At 36.2% G+C, this 21,588-nt stretch overlaps 4 protein-coding genes across 4 annotated transcripts; 2 read left to right on the top strand and 2 right to left on the bottom strand.

Annotated features, from left to right (window-relative positions):
- Window positions 1-539: 539 nt before the first annotated feature.
- Window positions 540-8,971, bottom strand: LOC136253613 (receptor-interacting serine/threonine-protein kinase 4-like). Its single transcript, XM_066046279.1, has 10 exons — window positions 8,912-8,971; window positions 8,744-8,842; window positions 8,676-8,681; window positions 8,593-8,619; window positions 8,445-8,543; window positions 8,127-8,225; window positions 7,977-8,075; window positions 6,921-6,999; window positions 621-692; window positions 540-547 (listed from the first exon to the last, which is right to left on the bottom strand). Exons 1-10 carry the CDS (start codon window positions 8,969-8,971, stop codon window positions 540-542), a joined length of 648 nt encoding a protein of 215 aa, XP_065902351.1.
- Window positions 8,972-9,751: 780 nt separating this feature from the next.
- Window positions 9,752-10,162, top strand: LOC136253612 (uncharacterized). Its single transcript, XM_066046278.1, has one exon. It carries the CDS (start codon window positions 9,752-9,754, stop codon window positions 10,160-10,162), a length of 411 nt encoding a protein of 136 aa, XP_065902350.1.
- Window positions 10,163-14,224: 4,062 nt separating this feature from the next.
- LOC136253413 (fibrinogen C domain-containing protein 1-like) lies at window positions 14,225-15,162 on the bottom strand. The gene has a single exon (XM_066046087.1). It carries the CDS (start codon window positions 15,150-15,152, stop codon window positions 14,523-14,525), a length of 630 nt encoding a protein of 209 aa, XP_065902159.1. The 5' UTR covers window positions 15,153-15,162; the 3' UTR covers window positions 14,225-14,522.
- A 1,374-nt stretch (window positions 15,163-16,536) lies between these two features.
- On the top strand, window positions 16,537-20,479 carry LOC136253611 (aldehyde dehydrogenase family 3 member B1-like). The gene is made up of 4 exons (XM_066046277.1): window positions 16,537-16,638; window positions 17,216-17,286; window positions 17,340-17,455; window positions 20,331-20,479. Exons 1-4 carry the CDS (start codon window positions 16,537-16,539, stop codon window positions 20,477-20,479), a joined length of 438 nt encoding a protein of 145 aa, XP_065902349.1.
- Window positions 20,480-21,588: the final 1,109 nt, after the last annotated feature.

The following is a 21,588-nucleotide window of genomic DNA, read 5'->3' as shown; positions in this document are numbered from 1 at the left end:
CAATTTGGATTGATTATCACAGGCAGTAAATCTATTGCATTGCCTGCATTTCCTGCACTAATGTCCGGTCTACACTGCACAAATGCAGTGCTGCAACTCAATACACTACATTTTGAACAGTGAAGTTCCTTTTTCTTGAATCTGTTAACAAAATTATTATGCATATGCATGCTTTGTTAAAGTATATTCCTGACTGCTCTATTAGTATCTCTATCTTTTCAAGAGGGCCTATGTGTACATCCTTCAACGTAAGTTTCATGTTATTGTTGTACTGTTTTTTTACACACTAACTTTTGTGCTGCCAATGAAATGGTGTTTATAGGGTAAACTTCGATTGCCATGCGAAATTCAACAAGAGTTCCCTGAAACCCTTGGAAACCCTTCTTCATATGCCCCTGATCTATATAATATATAATGAAATAATATGGATGAATAATAGCGTTTCAAAACTATGTACTGTACAAATACATTTGTTATAGTGGCAAGTATAAATTTAACTGCAATAAAAAATTGTTTCTTTATTCACCTGCATGATTTGGCTATTCCTCTACAAAGAGTATGATATATAATGTCATGCGTCACAAGTAAATGTTTGCATTACTTCAGTAGTTCTCACATACCTTCGGTATCGCTTGATTCATGACCTGAACTTCCACTGGAATGAGTATCAGATGATTGGTCAGAGTCTATCTCTGGAATAGCAACACATCAAAGAACATCTACACACAATAGTGCATACCATAATTAACTGGCCAAGCATTTGTGTACGAAGTTTTGACATTCTTCTAATTTGTATTTGTGTAGTCTAGGAAGAATATATATTATAGATCACTGTGTATTAGCTATGCAATTAATCATAACTAATAATGTTTTTCATACTACGTATATAGTTACTTACACAAAAGAATTATAACTTTTACACACAAATAACTTTTATCAACTAGCCAAAACTCTAAACATTAGCTATATGGTCTATTTCCTTCAGCTATTGGCTTTCAGCTAAGACCAAGGGCATCAGTGTGTCAGAGTAGGTGCGACCATTGAGGCCAGAGCCTCACCACTTTTTGACTGAAATAAACAAACTTGATGAAGCCAATTTAGCCAAAACTATAAAGTAGTGAACATGCAGTACTTATTGTCTGCCGTCAGGTCCCCCTATACTGTCTTTGGCAGCACTAAGACTGAACCTTACCATTAATTTTTGACTTTTACTCTGATGCCCCTGGTTAAAACAGATATATAAAATATAAATGAATGTGCATGGCTGACAATCTTCCTTACTACTGCCACTAATGGTGCTGCAAAAGTTTTAAAAGCAGTCATATAAAATCATAGTAAATATATTCAGCATAAATCATATAAAAATTTTGCATGGAAATTTTCATCTCTTTTGTATGAAAGTAAAGCAAATCACACGACTGCATGATTTATTACCTTGATTGGTCTTATGGTCTAATGTGAAAAATAAAGCAATTATTTATGGCATGTATAAGTCTACCATGATCCAAACAGTCAACTAAACACACCTGGTCTAACTGAGTAATATCCATTTTAACTTCTTTTATAAAGTAATGGACAATATGATATTATCCACACCGTACTGCTTCTTGTATTGGTAATCTGTTGAACTAAATACAGATCATGTGCACATGCATACAGTATCTGTACAATGCAATAATTTGTGTTGTCTTTTAGTAGGGCAGAGAAAGTAAGGTAGTCACTCAATTCATTTGTACAGTAGGGCTTCGCTAACAAACTTCCTGAATTAAGGACACAACTGAAAAACCTCCACAATATAGACAGAGATTTTAGACCCAACAGGTTGGACTCCAAATATTTTTACCTCTGAAAGAGGTAAACTTCTATATCCTCAAAGCAACTTAGCTATACAAAAAAGAGAAATCCAAAACAGTAAATTACCTGGTGACTAAAAGAATTGATATCTGGTGCAGACAAGAATGAAACTAACTACATATATTTTATACCGTTGGTCCTTTATCAATGACTTGTGTAGTCTTGCGTATTCATATAATATTGTAGCTCTGATTGGCTAGTGATTTGAGAAAAAAGTGATCAAATTACTATCCAATTGGGGTTAAAGTGAATATACATAATTAGGAATGCACAAGTCAATGATGGACAAATGTTAGATTTTAGTAAAATTTAGCTACTGTATAGCTGTATTACAGCTATTATTCTTGGCTGCACAGATATCAGCTCTTTCGTCACCATTGCTTTCTCTTTCATGGACATGCCCTTGTACAACCAAGCTATATATTTTTACATGGGAATTTCACTCACTGTTATGAGTATCAGATATCACCTAAGAAGTAAGATAGCCTACAAAGGTTACATTGATAGTAAAATATGATTTTTTTGAACACAGCACAGGTCAGAATTCATCACTTGCATGACAATGTAAGTTCAATCAATTATGTATTACAATTGGTGAGTTTGGTTGAGCGGGCCACTACAATTTGTAAATTGTGTCATCGGTCCGCTAGCTATCCATCTTTTCAGAGAGTGTGAAATCATAGCAATATGCTTACATTGGCAGCCGGATTCAGAAATACATATATATTAACCCACAGAAATAATATTTTTATGCTGAATTTAACTTTCAGGTCATGATTACAAATTATGTAGCTTTTCACTAGCAAACATTTGACATGGTACATATATGGAGATACTCTAATAGAACAGTCAGTAAAGTTCATTGTTCCTGAATCCACCCCAACTTAAATTCATGGGGCAAGAAACAGCTGGAGTGGCCATAAATGAAGCTCATAAAGATATACTCAATAATTGGATTAGAGCATACAGTACTTCTTGCATTGGCAGCATTGTTTGGATGGTGGACAATTCACCTTATACCACTGTTAGGCCAGGCAAACTTGATTAATTGTTTCTCATCCCCACCCACATCTTGTTTTACTCCACCACTTCTAATTTCATTAGTGCTGAAGGTTGGTTATCATTTTACAGCACAGCAAATGTCACTTGCACCTCAGAAACGGTGGTAAAACATAAGTACTAGTTCTAAAAGACTTTAGCTAACCTTTATAGTAACAGACAGCTTGTATTTTCTCTAATAATGAATAATGAAAAGCGACCTCCCGCCTGCATAGAAATCCAAATTTTTGTGGAAGAGAAACGAGTAATCAAGTTTCCGGGCCTTACAGGAAGTCAGGAAGCATGTGCTCTATAAGTTATTCCATGGATTATATATTGCCAGATATTCAACCACCATGCGCTGTCCCCTGAGGACAAAACAGACTTCAGTTAACTTTTGTCACTTGCTGTAGTAGCATGCAGCATATTACTTGAATTAGCTTGTCAGCATGCACCTGTATGATATGATAGTCGAGTTTTGACTGTTTGACAAGCTATTATACTCTAAATACTGAATGCCAGCATTTCCAAATACTTGCAAACAGTTGATAAGATTTTGTTTTCCCTGAGATATATAGTCAAAATATAATCTAATCCAAAACAGCCAAGCTGTAAAAAAAGTGTGCGGCCCTCAGAAAGGCTATGGTGAAAAAAGACGTGAAATCCAAGGTGGCGGCCAAGAAATGGCTGTGATGGTAGGTTAATGGTAAAAGTTTTAATAACGACAATTCAGGTGAATTTTTGTGCCGCTTCACAAAATTTACCTGAATTGTCATTATTAAAATTTTTACCATTAACCTACCATCACAGCCATTTCTTGGCCGCCACCTTGGATTTCACATCTTTTTTCACCATAGCCTTTCTGAGGGCCGCACACTTTTTTTACAGCTTGGCTGTTTTGGATTAGATTTTATTTCTTTTTGTATTTGTATACCCCAAAGCCGGCCTATGGCCAGCTTTGGGACTTTTTTAACCTATGCTTTTTTTCTTTACTACAGGAAGAAGTAAAGATGAAGTAGATATACTTTAAATATTTTATCAGTAAATGTACAAATTATATATATAATACATATGTGACCGGATTTGCAAAAAGGGGCCTTCCACACACATCCAATTTGCCAACTTTGACAATTGATAACTTCAGATTGGAAAGAGCTATTGCCTTGAAATTTGGGTAGTGGTGATTTCTTTGCAGCTGAACTCTCCACATGATGGTTTCTTTGTAGCTGAACTCTCTACAAGGCAATTTCTTCTAGCTGATCTCTCTACAGGGAGATTTGTTTGTAGCTGAACTATCTACAAGGTAACTTCTTCTAGCTGATCTCTCTACAGGGTGATTTGTTCGTAGCTGAATTCTGTACAGGCGATGTGTTTGCAGCTGAGCTCTTTATACAAAATGGTTTCTTTGTAGCTGAACTCTCTACAAAGTAACTTCTTCTAACTGATCTTTCTACAGCATGATTTGTTTGTAGCTGAACTATCTACAAGGTAATTTCTTCTAGCTGATCTCTCTACAGGGTGATTTGTTTGTAGCTGAATTCTGTACAGGTGATTTGTTTGCAGCTGAGCTCTTTACAGAATGGTTTCTTTGTAGCTGAACTCTCTACAAGGTAACTTCTTCTAACTGATCTTTCTACAGGGCAATTTGTTCGTGGCAGAATTTTATACAGGGTGATTTCTTTGCAGCTGAACTCTCTACATGGTGGTTTCTTTGTAGCTGAACTCTCTACAAGGTAACTTCTTCTAGCTGATCTCTCTACAGGGTGATTTGTTTGTAGCTGAACGATCTACAAGGTAACTTCTTCTAGCTGATCTCTGTACAGGGAGATTTGTTTGTAGCTGAACTCTCTACAGGTGATTTGTTTGCAGCTGAACTCTCTAAATGATGGTTTCTTTGTAGCTGAACTCTCTACAAGTTAACTTCTTCTAGCTGATCTCTCTACATGGTGATTTGTTTGTAGCTGAATTCTGTATAGGTGATTTGTTTGCAGCTGAGCTCTTTAAATAATGGTTTCTTTGTAGCTGAACTCTCTCAAGGTAACTTCTTCTAGCTGATGTCTTTACAGGGTCACTAGTTTGTAGCTGAATTCTCTACATGGTGGTTTCTTTGTAACTGAACTCTCTACAAGGTAACTTTTTCTAGCTCATCTTTCTACAGGGTGATTTATTTGTAGCTGAATTCTTTACAGGTGATTTGTTTGCAGCTGAGCTCTTTAAAGAATGGTTTCTTTGTAGCTGAACTCTCTACAAGGTACCTTCTTCTAGCTGATGTCTCTACAAGGTCACTAGTTTGTAGCTGAGCTCTCTACATGGTGGTTGTTTTGTAACTGAACTCTCTACAAGGTGACCTCTTCTAGCTGATCTTTCTACAGTGTGATTTGTTTGAAACCGAACTCTCTACAAGGTAACTTCTTCTAGCTGATCTCTCTACAGGGAGATTTGTTTGTAGCTGAACACTCTACATGATGGTTTCTTTGTAGCTGAACTCTCTACAAGGTAACTTCTTCTAGCTAATCTCTCTATAGGGAGATTTGTTTGTAGCTGAACTCTCTACATGATGATTTCTTTGTAGCTGAACTCTTTGCAAGGTAGAACTCTCTACATGGTGGTTTCTTTGTAGCTGAACTCTACAAGGTGATTTTTTCTAGCTGAACTATCTCTTTCCATAGTTGCATGAACTCCCTACAAGGTAACTTCTTCTAGCTGATCTCTCTACAGGGTGACTTGTGTGTAGCTGATCTCTATACAGGTTTCTTATTTCTAGCTGATCTCTTGAATTCTCTTCAGGGTGACTGCTCTATTAGGATGACTGCTCTATTAGAGTATCTCGATCTCGCACATGCCGCACCAAGTTGGATTTCGTGTTATAACTCCGTGGCTTTAAGTCTGATTCTTCTACACCATTGATGAGCCTTTCTAAGATGATTACTCCATCTGTACAACGATTTTCAAAGCATTACCTTAAGCGGTTTATCTGGTAGGCGTGGCAAGCAGTCGTTTTTTTATTAGCTGATCTCGATTGCGTAATTGTTACACACTGTTGGTTGTTTCGTTGTATCTTCCTGGTTTTTAGCTCGATTTCTTTCAAACCACAAAAGGTTTGAGGTTCAATAGTTAACCTATTCACCCACCGATTTTCAGCTTCTTCCCATACGCGGTTTACCCTGTAGGCGTGACAACATATTGGTGTTATTTTTCGTTAATAATCGCTCATAACTCTTTGCCTGTTTATCGTATTCCAGCCAAAGTTGGTACCGAGATGCGCCTTTATATCCCCCTTCTGTGTGCCAAATTTCAAGGCAATCGGATAACGCGTTCGCGTTTTATAGCAGTTTTTGTAAGTGTGCGACAAGAAAAAGAAAAAACGAAGAAACTGAGCCAATTTTTGAAGTCGCATATCTCGGGAACGCGCGAAGCGAATTCGCTCAAATTTGGAATGTGGAGTGCTGCAGTTGGAGGGAATGTCCACAGCAAAAATCGTCTTGTTTCATCAAGGAAGCACAGAGCTACGGAGGTGCGAAAATTGCGTTTTCTTTCTTCCTGTCAATATACTCACGGGTGTTACGCGCCGGCTTCTTGGGCCGCACGACACACTACCGTGTGTCTTGATCTGTCAACATTTTTAAAATTCACTCTAAAGTCTATAAAAATTACAGTGGAACCTCTCTATTATGGACATTTTGGGACCCAGAATTTTTGGCCACTTTTTGCTGTAATATAGAGGTTTTCCTCTTTCAGAGGTAAAAATGTATTGACTAGACCTGTTGGGACCAAAATTTTTGTCCTTATTATGGAGGTTTTTTCTATTGTGTCCTTAATTTGGAGAGTTAATTAAGAGAGGTTCCACTGTATGTGCAAATTTTAGGCTAATAATGAATTCTTTACAGACCAAAGTTAATTTGTAATTAGAATACTAAATAATTATATATGTGTGGAAGCCTTTTTGGCTAAACTAAACTTGTAAGTGTAGAACAGCATTATATGTACGATAATCATGATTTACTTTGTTGGTTAAATAAATACTGTACCAGCTCCAGCTTTTACCAACATTTCAATCACCACAAGATGTCCTCTTCTTGATGCAATATGTAGAGCTACATCACCAGCCTAGCATGTATGAATAGAAATAAGTATGCTAACAGTCTACCACAACCTTCTCAGTGTAGTGCAAATTCCAGTAGGAAGGTTGGCTATGAAGTCATACAATTCATTTGTTTGTGAAAAGAAATATCACAATAGCATCTTGTATGGCACATGACCTGGTGTGATGCCAACAAAATAGGAAATCTTAGTATTTTATGTTATTCCAATTTCTATTATGCTACAAATTATTCAGTTACCAAAGATATACCAAAGCTGTGGCTGTTACATAAATATTGTATATTTATACCTGTTTATGCAACATGTTGTACTCTTTAACAAATGATCCATCATTTGGATAGTTGGGACATGCATGCATTCAGACAAAACATTAACAATTCTGACCAAACATTAACAATTCTGACCAAACATTAACAATTCAGACAAAACATTAACAATTCTGACCAAACATTAACAATTCAGACAAAACATTAACAATTCTGACCAAACATTAACAATTCTGACCAAACATTAACAATTCTGACCAAACATTAACAATTCTGACCAAACATTAACAATTCAGACAAAACATTAACAATTCTGACACCATTCTTTCTTTGATGTGGTATGCATGGGTTCATCAGTCGTAATTATGATACAGTACAAGGAAAAATCATGAATTTTAAGTTCTATTAGGTATAAGAAGTGGTGAAACAAGGGAGGGTGCATGTACTTGAAAATATACGTATTAGTGGACATTTAATCCCTAATTCAGTCATGTGTATAGAATGAATTAGGGATTAAATGTTCACTGGTAGGTCCTCAGGTGTAAGTGACCTACGTTGCTTCACTACTTATATTTCTGATTCCTAATTCCTTGTACATATTGCATAACAACACAAGTTGAATTTGTTAATTGTAGAGTGGAAATATTGTGAAATCCACTTAATTATTTATTATGAGGTGTTACAATGGTATTGTGACACAGCAAATAATTGCCTTACTTTAGTGGTAGCATTAACACTTGCTTTTGACTTGATTAACATCCCCAGTATTAGAGTGTAGCCATTTTCTGCAGCAAGATGTAAAGGAGTCACTCCTTCCTATAACAAATAACAAGCATCCTTTGCTCAAAGTCATTTGATAGAACCTACTTTAGTAGAAGCATTGACATTTCCTTCTGATGTGATCAACATCTCCACTACCTGAGTATGGCCATTTTGTGAAGCCGAATATAGAGGAGTTATTCCATCCTAGAATAAACATATTAGAATAAAAATTCCATCCTAGAATAAAAATATTATTATTATCAAATTGCTTAAGGGATGCACAAAAAACAGATGCCTGTACAAGGTGATATCCTTACATACAATCCACATACACAATTACTAGGCAAACACAATTACTAGGCAACAAGTACAAAACGAAACAACACACGGTACAAAAATAAGAATAGTTAAATAAGGCCTAACTTCATTAGAAGTGTTAACATCTGCTCCTGACTTGATCAGTAGCTTTACAACTTCAGTATGACCATTTCGTGCAGCAATATGTAGAGGAGACCATCCTTTCTATGGTGTCAAACACACTCTCAAGAGTAGATAGCCATTATTGCCTTACTATTAAAGTAGCACTGATATTTGTTTTCTTTGATCTGCTATCTGAGTGTAGCCATTTTCTGCAGCAAGATGTAAAGGAGTTACTCCATTCTATAGTGAATAATTAAGATTTAGCTTTGATTGTGATCAAAAGCATTTTAAGTTTGTCTCACTTTAGTAGCTGCATTAATATCTACTTCTGACTTGGCTAACATCTCCACTACTTCAACATGGCCATTTCGTACAGCAATGTGCAAAGGAGTCCAACCATTCTATAGTGACAAAACACCATATCCAGCTAAGTCCTGTGGAACAGTTAAAAAGAAGTGGATTTTTCATACAAGAAAATGAACATTATAAAGAGGTACCATCTGAAACAGCTGTTCTGACTGATGTATCATTGGAACAGTTAAGAAATCTACAGAAAGCTGACCCTACACTAGAGAAGATTTGGAAAGGTATGAAAAACAGCTTTGATTGGATTAGCAAACAATTCTTTGAGAAAGATGGGTTGCTGTGCAGGAAGTGGGTGCCACCACAGAAGAATTCTAATGAGATGGAAATTGAACAATTGGTACTTCCAGAAGGATGTAATCCAGGAGTGCTACATTTGGCTCATACCATCCCCTTAGCTGGTCATCTGGGTAAAGACAAGACAGCACAGCGAATATTACATTGGTTCTACTGGCTGTAATTTTACAAGGATGTAGCAGAATACTGCTGCCAGTGTGAAATTTTTCAAAAATCATCCCGTCATCATGGCCAACAAGCTCCACTGATACCTTTGCCAATTTTGTCTGAACCATTCAAACGTATTGCAGTGGATATCATTGGACCCTTACCTCGCAGTCGCTCGGGTAAGAGGTATGTGCTAGCGATTTGTGACTATGCCACCAGATATCCAGAGGCCATACCACTGCATTCAACTGATGCATCTCACATTGCAGAAGCATTGATTGGTGTGTTTTCAAGAATGGGAATACCTGGTGAAATACTTACTGATCAAGGCAGTAACTTTACATCACAGCTCTTAACAGAATTGTACCAAATGCTACATGCCCACCCAATCAGGACTACCCCTTACCATCCACAAACAGATGGCCTGGTAGAAAGATTTAACCAGACCTTAAAGAGTATGCTCCAGAAATTAGCAACAAAAAGAAGGATGTGACTAGGAAAAGATGATTCCATTCCTTCTATTTGCCTACAGGGAAGTTCCTCAATCATCAACAGGGTTTTCACCTTTCGAGTTGCTTTATGCCAAACAGGTCAGAGGACCATTGGATGTACTGCGAGAATCTTGGGAAGCTAACTCAAAGAGTAAGGAAAGTGTAGTCTCTTATGTACTATCTATCCGTGATAAGCTGGACACAATGCGCTCATTAGTGGCAGAAAATATGCAAGATGCACAAAAGGCACAGAAGGCATGGTATGATGATAATACATGCTATAGGCAACTTGCTATTGGTGACCAAGTACTAGTACTCTTACCAACAGATAGTAACAAGTTGCTAGCACAATGGCAGGGTCCCTACCCTATAATCCAAAAAACTGGTCCAGTGGATTACTGTGTTGATATGCATGATCATTGAAAGCGTAAGCATGTACATGTTTTCCATATCAACATGCTAAAGAAATGGTACCCAGTTGCACGATCACAAGTAGTCAATCTAGCAGAACAAGTAAATGAATGCTCCCTTGATGAAGATTTCCCTAGTTGGCAACCCACGCTTGGTACACCGTTATTTGGAAAGCAGTTAACAACATCCCAATAGAATGACCTTAGTGATTTTATAACAGAATTCAAGGATGTGTTTAGCTCCAAACCAGGCAAAACAAAACTAATAGAACACCATATCCAGACTGGTGATGTAAAGCCCATTAACTACCAGCATTCGCCAATAACTTGCATGCATTGTTCAAAAAAAAGTTTAATGTAATTGCAGAAAGCTAAATATCAAAAATTCTACTTCACCTCTCATGCAACAGCTGCTTAAAATCTTTACTAGATTCTACATAAAACACCATCAAGTTGCAAAATATCTGGATAGCTATACAGTGAATGCTCTATAATCTGACACTCATTGAGATTAGAAAATTGTGGTAGGATTAGCAAGGATGTCAGATTATTGAGGTAGTATTACGAAGAAAAAGTCTTTTTCAATTGGTATACAAACAGCATCAGATTACAGAGGTGTCAGATTAGAGAGGTTTCAGTGTAAACCAAAAACACAAATTTTTAAATTTTATCTAGGTGGAGCTTCTCACTATATTGCTGCTGCTACATCACATCTTATAAATCACAGAAACACCAACTGCTACACTGCCAAACATTTTGAGCCAGCATTTATCATCATCATCCTAAACAGCTCACTAGTGTAACATCTGAAATACTGTAAGGGGCTCTAGTACAATCCCTTATAATGAAGCATAAATAATTTCTTCCTCCTGGCAAAATTGTTATACTCTAGTACTGGAACATTTTACTCCACAGAAGTTACCAATAGTGTAGACTCCTGAACTCTTTGCATTGTAGTTGTAACTGTTGTTGTTGTAGCCAAAACAACAACATTTGTCAATAGGTCCACCATTAGTTTGACACTCTCCATCAACCAACACTATTCCTAGACTAACTAGAACTACTAATGATATAAGATTTACCATTGTATACAACAATATCTTCAACAGTTAATAGCTATAAGTACAGTTTTTTTCCACGAGTAGTCCCTCAGTGGAATGCTTTACCAAGTGTCACTGTCAATGCACCAACTCTACAACAATTCTCTACACTTGTACACTAGTGATCTCTTCAATTACTTAATTACTTATCCTTAATTAATTTACTTACTTAATTACTTATACTTAATTAATTTACTTACTTATTTACTTACATTCTAATTTAATTTGTAACTAATCATTGTACTATGCTTATGCATATGAGTCTTACAATTATAAAATATAATATAATAACAATCAGTTATTGGTATAATTGCTGAGCATGCACCTAAGTGCAAGGCAAATAATTGTGAAGTTTTAAAGTTTCTGTATATTTATGTGTCTGAAGTATATGATGAGTGTAGCTATAGTGTACATTAATGTGCAAGCAGTATTAAGGTTGTTGTGCAAATGACTGTGTTGGAGCCATGGTTACTAGTCATGACTAAATAACTCAGAGCAGCCTTGCAAGTGTAGTGTTATTTGTTTATGATTGTGGTCCCCACAACACTAAACCTCAGATGTTGAAGTATCAACACCAGCCTACTTGTGCTTGTCAGTTATGAATGCAAAATGTATTGTTAACCAGTATTACTTTGACTTGTGGGGTACAAAAAGCATCATGTAGTTTTATTAGTGCCTCCATGGTGCCTCTATCAAATCTTGAAGGTCCAGAAATGAAGTTATGTAGAGAACTGTGAGACTGTGTGGCTGGCCAGAGTGCACTCTGTAAAGAGCTAACCACACAGATGTTGTTTGTTGTGAATTAACTAGAAGTATATATGTGACTGGATTTGCGAAAAGGTACCTTTTTCACACACACAATTTGACTCATTTTGTGAACTTTAAAGCTTCATAACTTTTTGATTATGGCATAGAATTGCTTGAACGTTTCAATACATGTAGCTACAGTATCTGGCTACATTTTGATACTAAGAGCAAGTTAATCAGTATAAGGAGTCAAGTGTTACATCATTTTGTTTGCTGGTATGTCAAATGTGTGGAAAAGGTACCTTTTTGCAAATCCGGTCACATATTATATTGATTTAAGAACATGAGTAACATTACTTGTATCAACAATAGTAGAGTGACAATTTAGTTATTTTAGCTTCATACTGTTCGTACCTCTTTACTTTGTTCTGTATTTCTCTGTGTTTTTCACGCGTAACCACAAACATGCTTTTCCATTAGTCTTGTAAGGCTTCATGTAGTTCTGTTGCTTGGCTAGAAACAGCTAGGGGTGGGTGATACAAGTATTAAAATATCGATACCAATACCAGAATGTCTGATACTTTGGTATTGAGTACTTTTTATGAAGAATCGGAAATTTGGATACTTGGTGATCATGTGATAATTTTGCTTGCATTGTGCGTGTGTTACGAATGCAAACACTAAAAAAACCAAATATTTCAGCCATTACTGTACTACGTATAATGCAAGCTTTATTCAACCCACCAGTCATCATTGAGAAAGTTTCAGCACTACGAGGTTCACTAATTGGCTACTACACACAAAAGTCACAAGTCTAAGTCCTTGAAATTAGGTTAGGTAATCCTAAGGCTGCAGCACACGTTGCTGTCAGACCTTCAGTGCTGTTCACTGTAAAGTATTAATAACAATAACAAAAGTACTAAAGTACTTGGAATTATATCGAAGCAAACTTTTCTGGTATCGCCCACCCCTAGAAACAGTTTGTACATTACAATATACTTTTGGCACTTTTCCATACTTGTATTGCCCTGGTGTATGAAGCTATACAATTGCAATAAGTGTAGTAATAAAGCATCTGAGTGTACAATGATGTGAGCATGGTTTTGCATTACAGTAAGTTGTCTGAAGATGTGTTTAGCAAAATTGATGGAGTAATTATTGACTATAGTATGTTCACGTTGAGCTGAATCCTGAAAAATAGTTAAAAATTAAAAGTGGATTTTTTTCTCAACAGAGTCAACATTTCAGCCAACCAGATGATTATTGGTAACAGCAAAGGTGTCAACAACAGACATGTACGATTTGGCTCCATTACAAGTTTGGGAAAGGGCTGTAATGGACACTGTAGTTATATGGCTTCCCCATAGGAAATGTATTGTGAAATTTTTGATTGGCCGTAAATATTATGTCAGACATTTGAACAAAATAGTTTTGAAATATTTTTAGCGGGTCAAGCAGTACTACAAATGAGCCAAATTTCAAGATCGTGTGTAATTGCATCCATGAGTTATTAAACGTTTTTGAGGATTCAGCTCAACGTGAACATACTATAGTTATGTGCCAGCTGCCATGGGCTGATTATGAGTTATATCAACAAGTCTTCTGGTAGTTTGGTAAAGAGATATTGAATCTACTATTCACAAGGCACTGGATAGTGCCAGGGTCAGTTCATTAAGCCAATTTCAACAAATTTTCCACACAATATGATCATAACTATAGACAATCAAGCAAATAAGTGCATACAATCTCACTGTCAATCTATAGTATACTTGTCCATAATTCCAAATGTATTACGTATGTACAGACATTTATATGCATATGATACACCACAGGGGATGAATACACAATTTTGGCCTAAAAATTGTACAACATGTAATCATTAATTCTGCGACTATTTTTAGACACACAAACAGTGTAAAAATACTACCTGTCAGTACTTCCATAGGTCATACTCATGCACATGAGCCTCACATTTACTTGTTAATTATGTTCAACTGTATGTATGTAGTCAGGAAAGATGTACTCTACACAGATTAAGTCACTCGTGTTGCAATACTGCTTTTCATGATAAGATAATAACAGTATGATTATCTAATAAAACTTATGGTGATTGGTTTTTACAATGATGCAGAAATTCAAGAGTATACCTGGAACTATAGCTACATATAGTTTGCAAACATTTTATATGTTGCAGTTATTTTCTAAAATTCATAAAGCAATTAAATCAGTGTACGTTTATAAACATCTCAATAATAATAATAATAATTGAGTCAATAAGGTGTGTATAGTGTTAATAGTGCAATTACGCACAGTATATAACTATGGATTACCTAGCTATACATACATGAGTACAATACAGGTGTTAAACATTTTATGTAATGTAGCTCAGCTTACATTATAGCTAATGTTACAAGCCATTGACCTGATTTTCATTTCCAAAAATATAGGACGGTAGTACTTATGATTAAGAGGTATATAAAACTGACCATAATTTCTATTGAGTAACATCACACTGCAATTGTTGTACTACCATCCACCATCATTTTCATTTGCACAATTACCACCAGGAGCATTATCATAATCTCGATCACGAGATGTAAATCTTGATCCATTTAAAGAATATGGTAAGCTACCATCATCACTAATAAAAGGATCAGTCAGTCCAACACTATCAAATCCTGATATGGTTAGTTGATATTGGTCCTCAGTTGGTCCCACTGCAAACTGCTTATAGTGAAGATAAGATTTTGTTCCATTAGGTAATTGATAGTCTATTCGATATTCCCAATTTCCATGGCTGGTCAGGCAATTCATTGATCTTAGACCAAGCCAGAATTCTCCAGTGAGACCACCAAATCCATCTTCATATTCTACCCAGACTCTTTCCTGAAATTCAACACTTCCATCTTGTCCTCTCTGAATAACAGTCCATCCTCCTCCTCCTGAGGTAGTATCACAATATACTCTAGCATTGGAACATTTCACTCCACAGAAATTACCAATGGTGTAGACTCCTGAACTTTTTACATTGTAGTTGTTGTTATTGTAACCAAGACAACAACAGTTGTCAATAGGTCCACTATTAGTTTGACACTCTCCATCAACCAACACTATTCCTAGACTAACTAGAACTACTAATGATTTAAGATTTGCCATTGTATACAACAATCAGTTACTAGTAATATGGTAGGACTGACAGGTAGTACTTTTATACTATTTGTGTGTCTAAATATAGTAACAGTTACATAATTAATAATGACAAATTGTGTACTAATTTTAGCTACTGTCAATTCATCTTTTTAGTAGTGCAACAGTGTATTTACGTACAATGTACATTAAGGCCCTTTTTCAAATATAAGCCTAGGCATACAGTTTAGAAGTGTTCAATTGATCAAAGTTTGTCAGTGCTAAAGCCGCACTTGTGAATTTCTCACTGTGAATATCATGAACCATATGATGTAATAAAGATTTCCATGAATTTAGCCATGGAGTGTAGAACATTTATTCATTTGACTGGTAAGTGGTAAAGTATACAACTACATTATATTGCCTAAATATGGACAATTTTGGCAGGTTTTTTTGTCCAGCTATTAATAAACAGTTGATAGAATAGGAATAGTGAGTGGTAGTGGATATGTGTAGTACAGGGTATAGCAAACAACTGAAAGGAAAAGACAATTGAAGGCTGATGAGAGCAATTGCAACAGGCACAGAAAACATGTAACTTATTAACTGCCTATAAATTCACATGAGCTGTATGCAGCCGAGCCAGAGTGGTCTGAGACCTGAAGAAGGTCGGACTACATCCAAAAAAGAGCACAGAAAATAGGTCCAGTAGTGTGTGGATGATTATCAGTGTAAATCATTGATTTGCATGTGAAAAGAGCACCTTCTGCACCAAATGTTACCTGTATGACCATTTAAATATACTTAATGTACATAGTAAGATCTCTGTTAGTTTACTCAACACAATTTTCAAGAAGGTGTACTTACCTTTCAAAGCATTTGATATCCACTTTCACAAAAATGTCCACATATTGTATAGAGTCATAGTGTGTATGGTGTCTCTTAGTAGCCCGGCTATTCTTCATACCAACAGCTGGTGCACCACACCAGTACATCATTCGTTATTTGCCAGATAGTGTATATTATAGCATTAAACTTGCTTTTAGTTGTGATCAACTGCAAGGCCTTTTTTCTGATATCCCTAGCTCATTACTGCAACACTGCATATATGGCATTTATACACCTTTTCTTCCCATTGAAGTGAGGTATGAAACTGGTACATTTATGAGAGTGCAGTGAAACCTGTACATAATGGACACTTTAGGACCAAAAAAAATTGTCCCATTTTTGCTATCATTTTCCACTTTCAGAGGTAAAAATGTATGTAGTCAGATTTGTTGGGACCAAATCTTTGTTCTTGCTATACGTAGAGGTTTTTTTCTATTTCACTTGTCCATACTTTGTACAGTTTGTTAAGGGAGGTCTTTACTGTACATTATTTATACATGTAGTCATGTTGAGAGGTTACCCAAGGATGGTGACAGTGATGGGAGGGGAATCAGACAAGGATGATCTCTATATTGCACCCACCCTAATCACTGATGTGAAAAATGTTGATGCTATAATGGAAGACGAAGTGAGGGACATGCACATGTACACACTGTATGTGTCATATACGTATGTAGTCATAATGTTGAGGTGCCCTTGTTAATGGGTCATGAAGTACAGCTAAACCATTCTTAGGACCTACTTAAAACATGGCTGCTAAAATAGGGTGGTACCTCCATTATTAAATAAAGTGGCCATTTTTTGCTCTACAGTATGTAGCATCATCAGTGCGTTGTGCTTATACAGTACATGCATACACAATGTATATTATTCACCGAACAACATTAAGCTCCACTACCCCCTTACACATACATGGGGAAATAGTGGGGAGATTTGATCCAATTCGACTTTATAGATCTTATGACCTTCTAGTGGGAAATTTGATATTATAATTTTTTTAGTGTTAGTTTAACTATACAGGCTATTCACTTCCTGCAAAAATAATTTGTTTCACAAAGTACACAGGGTGGGAATTTGACACTCATTGTGTCCCCAATGGTCAGGGATTAGATTTTTAAATTTTAAATTCTGACCTTTCCCAGGAGGAGGGGAAGTGGGGGATAATATTGGTAAGTGTATAATACTTTCCATCTCTCTACTTTCAGATATTTGGACCAATACTACCAATAGTTACAGTAGATGACCTTGATGGTGCCACAGACTACATCAATGCAAAGTCAGTGTACACTGTGTACATAAACTGGGTAGTGTACTTGTATTAACATGCAGGGAGAAACTTCTGGTGATATATGCCTTTACTACTAATAAACAAGTCCAGAAGATGTTGTCCACAAGAACTTCACCAGGAGGTTTCATAGTTAATGATGTTCTGGTTCAGTTTGATGGTATGCGAATGTGACTGTGTCATGTGTGTCTACATGCTTAAGAACATTATGGAGGTACTGGACGGTGTGGAAACATGTCTATACACTCGTTATACTGTGATGTCTTGTTTAAAATGATGAATAGTACAAATAGTGTTTCGCCAGCATAACAAACTAGTGTTTGGATTAACAGTGGCTATATTTCAGCCATTCTAATTCGTGTTCATGACATGAAATAGTTGTTGAGGGCTTTGCCTGATAGCCGCAGGCCCAAGGGCATACATATCAGGCAGCTATAATATGTATCAGGCTTAGGCACCGGCTGATTATGCCGGCATAATTTAAAGCATAATAGGTGACCAAAAGCATCAAGCATAATGCCAGCATAATAGGGACGATATTTGAAAATTAATTAAAATATGCAATACGCGCACCTGAAATAAAGCAAACATTCACTGCTAATAGTATTATTAGTGCATTTCATGTTTAAAAACACATAATATAACTTATTAAACCGTTTCTTTGTTGGTTATTCACACTTTGCAGAAAATAAGATCAAGATACTCTAATAGAGCAGTCACTTACTCTAATACAGCAGTCAGGAAAGGCTGATATACTCTAATAAAACAGTCAGTTCTAGGGCATAATCTTGAATTTGAAAGCATAATTTTGAGCATAATAGGCAAAATTTTGAGTATAATAGGCCGGAGCCTAATCAGGTTCATAGCCTAGACAAGGCAATCAGTCTACCAAGCCAATACAAGTGTAACCACTGGATGTATTATATATGCATGCCTAAAAAGTTGATTATGGGTCAGCAGCTAGTATGTTTTGGTTACAAAGAAAGGACAAATCCTAGAGATATTATGGAGAATTTCTAGGTTATGCAAGTTTATAATGTTTTAATCAGTGATATTAAATCGTTTATGGAATAATTATGGAGTTTACTTAAGGCCTAGATAGGTAAGTTTGGTTGTAGAGTGCTTACTTCATAACTTCATGATGTGGGGTGTGGTCCATATTCAGAAACATGTGGTGAATAAGCTATAGCACTAGTTCTCACCTTAGCCCAATGCTTTCCAATTCATAGATAACAAACTGTCTCTGTGTGAGTGGTTTTGATGGCAAAATCCAAGTTGTGCATACTAATCATGTGAGCATTAATTGATCCCCACAATTGATTTTGGCCTTAACGTCTATGTAATAGCTGCCCAGATTTAGCCCAGGCTACATTTCCAGCTAGCTGGGCTACATACAAAATGTAGTCTGGGCGGCTCCTTTGATCTGAAGTGTGAAAGTGTTACATGTTTATTTATAACCACTTTAATTTTTGTAGTACATATACTAGACATTATGCTATGTATGAATACATGCTTTAGTACTTAACTAAAATGATGTGATGGTCAATGAAATGTAGCTGCAGTGATGTGTACATCAAATTATATTCTAGTGCAGTATGTCTTTTTTAACAATTTTAGATGTTCTTGCATCTTTTTTCAATACTAATCAGTAATCACATAGTGATTTAGTTTGCCATACATTAGTCCTAATAGTAGGAGTGCAGTTAATCTCAAATCGCATGGCCTTGTTTTTGTAATTGCAGTGTAAAGTAGCCAATTAAAAAAGCAGAATTACAGAAGCCTTTTAAGTACAACTAAAAAGTGATATAATGAATAACCAATCAAATAAGCTGACAATAGAAGCCTTTTAAGTATAACAACAAATGATGTAGTAAACGAATAATGATGCAATCACCTAGTAGAAGTTAATGGCCACATAGAACTGGAATGTGTACTACAAACCATGAAGGGTGGTCACTATGTGATTAGTAGGCAATCACACACATTTGGTACTCGTAACTGCCAAAATTGTACTCGACTTCGTCTCATGCAATTTTGACTGTTACTCATACAATTATTCCCTAATTGCACTCAAATGTGTGTGATTACCTATACTACACTCTCATTAAATAAGTAGTTGTATCATGGGCCAAGTGATTTGCCTGATATGTACACCCAAGCTTGAGGGCCGCAGGCCTGAGAGCGTGGGTGTACATATCAGGCAAATCATGAGGGAACATGATACAACTCTATGCCAATTGCCAGCTACTAGCCTGTGAGCGATTAATCACCCAAGTCAATGTAAAACCGATAGTTGAATTTATTGTATAGACCAACTTGTAAATTCAATTATGGGTCAGCAGCAGCTAACATTGTGACTACGTTTGTTAACATGGACAGGCAAGTCCTTAAGATATCATGGAAAAGTTCAGTTATGTGATTTTACAAATATTTTATAAAGCCACTGCATCATTTTACAGACTGTTTTCAACATTTACCAAATATCCATAGGGGTTAGCTTCACTGTAAAGTGGTTATCTCATGTTACTCAGAAGTAGGCGTGGTGCATATTTAAAAGTGTGGTTAACCACCCATTAATATGTTATGTATAATAGTTTTCACCTTAAATCAATGTCTCTCAACTCGTAGTATGGCAAGGGTGACAAATTGCGAGTGCTGTAGAATGCAAAATCGGAAGCAAGGCTTTCATCACTTTGACCACTAATAAATTTCCACAATCAATTTTGGCTTTAATTTCTATATAAAGAAATTGGTTGTATTGCTCCCACATCAAGGCCACGATACATTTAAAGTGCAGCCATGGTTTAACTTAAATGTACCATACATGGCCAGCCAGGGTTCATAAGATATGTACCCTGAACTTTTTCTTTGAAATCAGATGGTTTCATGGATACGTTGGGTTGTTCTTACATACATAGTTCAGTTATAATACCTGTGTATATGCAGGTACGTATGTATAGTACTTACTACTTAATATCTATTCGGTAAACTAAATTTCATGTAAAATTGTGTACAACTTGTTTGCTGTGTTGTAGTTCTCACTCTACCGTTTGGAGGAGTTGGTCACAGTGGACAAGGAGCCTACCATGGCAAGTTTGGATTTGACACATTCTCTCACAAGAAGGCTTGTTACATCACTACCTCTATAACTGAACCATTAATGAGTTATGTACTGTACATGTGATCCAAATACAAAGTATCCAAAATTTTGCTTATCATAATAATGTTGTCTTGAATTCTGGCCAGTGCCCTATAAACAGCTGCCCCTTTGACGTCAGGGCTGTAGAGCCTTGTAGCAGAAATATGTAAATGTTGTATTTCAAACTTATACCAGGTCTCAAATTAACATACATTAATAATTTACGTATTAACGCCAGTACAGTTATACCTTTTAGCAATTGTAGTGCCATTTGTTCTGTATAAACACTTTAATGAATGATGTATATGTATGGGGTTGTATGTACATGTATTTTAAGTCACAAGAATAACATATAATGGATTAGACATTTGACCTGTATAGAGAGTAGTGTGAAATTTTAACTTAAGTTGATATTGCACACACATTCATGGCTATGTATGTACTTACATGTACTGTATTATTTCCTGTGACAATTGAAAATCATATAATTGTATACTGATACCTTTAATGCACTATTTGGAACACTATACACGCTTTTATGCCATTTCAGTTGTTTATCCCATATAGCCTTGGCATTCATAATGTCTTCAGAAACTCACTTCACCCCCTATTTCTCAGTTATTGGAATATTGCTCTGAGGGGATTGCACCAGCAACAATCTTTAAAATTCTATATACATTATTTATTGCAATATTTTGGATGCAATACCCTCTAGAGATACACTGTATGGAAATTTACTGATACCATATACATATAGTGAGTTACAATGTATTTTCAAAGCAGAAATTTTTTGCTGAAGAGGCAAACTCTGAATTTTGAATATTTTAAATTTTGAATAGTGCATATTTCGAAGTCTGGGTGGATTTTCATATAAGCAAAAGATCATAATTATGTTTGCAAATTAATCTAATGGGCTACCAATTTGACTGTAGAATTGCTGCAAATGACATCAAGAGTTCATAATATTAGTGTAGAGGGATATTATGAACTCTTGGTGACATTGATTCCCAACAATCAGGGCCGCCCACAGGGGGGGGGGGGGGGGGGGACTGGGGTATTTTGCCCCGGGCCCCAGCCTGAAAGGGGCCCCAGGAGGCCCCATGAAGGGCCCCCTGAATACCTGTTTAAAAGATCGATATACTCTAATAGAGCAG

Source organism: Dysidea avara, chromosome 4, assembly GCF_963678975.1.
Source record: "Dysidea avara chromosome 4, odDysAvar1.4, whole genome shotgun sequence".
In the NCBI taxonomy this organism is placed as follows: domain Eukaryota; kingdom Metazoa; phylum Porifera; class Demospongiae; order Dictyoceratida; family Dysideidae; genus Dysidea; species Dysidea avara.
The sequence above is the reverse complement of the archived record's forward strand: the minus strand, read 5'-3'. Positions and strand labels throughout refer to the sequence as shown.

Excerpts from the sequence above, each read along its gene's own strand:
- LOC136253613 (XM_066046279.1), bottom strand. The coding sequence starts at position 8,971 with ATGATACATCAGTCAGAACAGCTGTTTCAGATGGTACCTCTTTATAAT. Across the intron at positions 8,843-8,911 it reads TTTATAATGTTCATTTTCTT|AATGGTTGGACTCCTTTGCA; the intron begins GTATGAAAAATC and ends TTGTCACTATAG. Across the intron at positions 8,076-8,126 it reads ATGTCAATGCTTCTACTAAA|GAAGGAGTGACTCCTTTACA; the intron begins GTAGGTTCTATC and ends TATTTGTTATAG.
- LOC136253612 (XM_066046278.1), top strand. The coding sequence starts at position 9,752 with ATGATTCCATTCCTTCTATTTGCCTACAGGGAAGTTCCTCAATCATCA.
- LOC136253413 (XM_066046087.1), bottom strand. The coding sequence starts at position 15,152 with ATGGCAAATCTTAAATCATTAGTAGTTCTAGTTAGTCTAGGAATAGTG.
- LOC136253611 (XM_066046277.1), top strand. The coding sequence starts at position 16,537 with ATGGTGACAGTGATGGGAGGGGAATCAGACAAGGATGATCTCTATATT. Across the intron at positions 16,639-17,215 it reads ATGCTATAATGGAAGACGAA|ATATTTGGACCAATACTACC; the intron begins GTGAGGGACATG and ends CTCTACTTTCAG. Across the intron at positions 17,287-17,339 it reads ACAGACTACATCAATGCAAA|GGAGAAACTTCTGGTGATAT; the intron begins GTCAGTGTACAC and ends ATTAACATGCAG.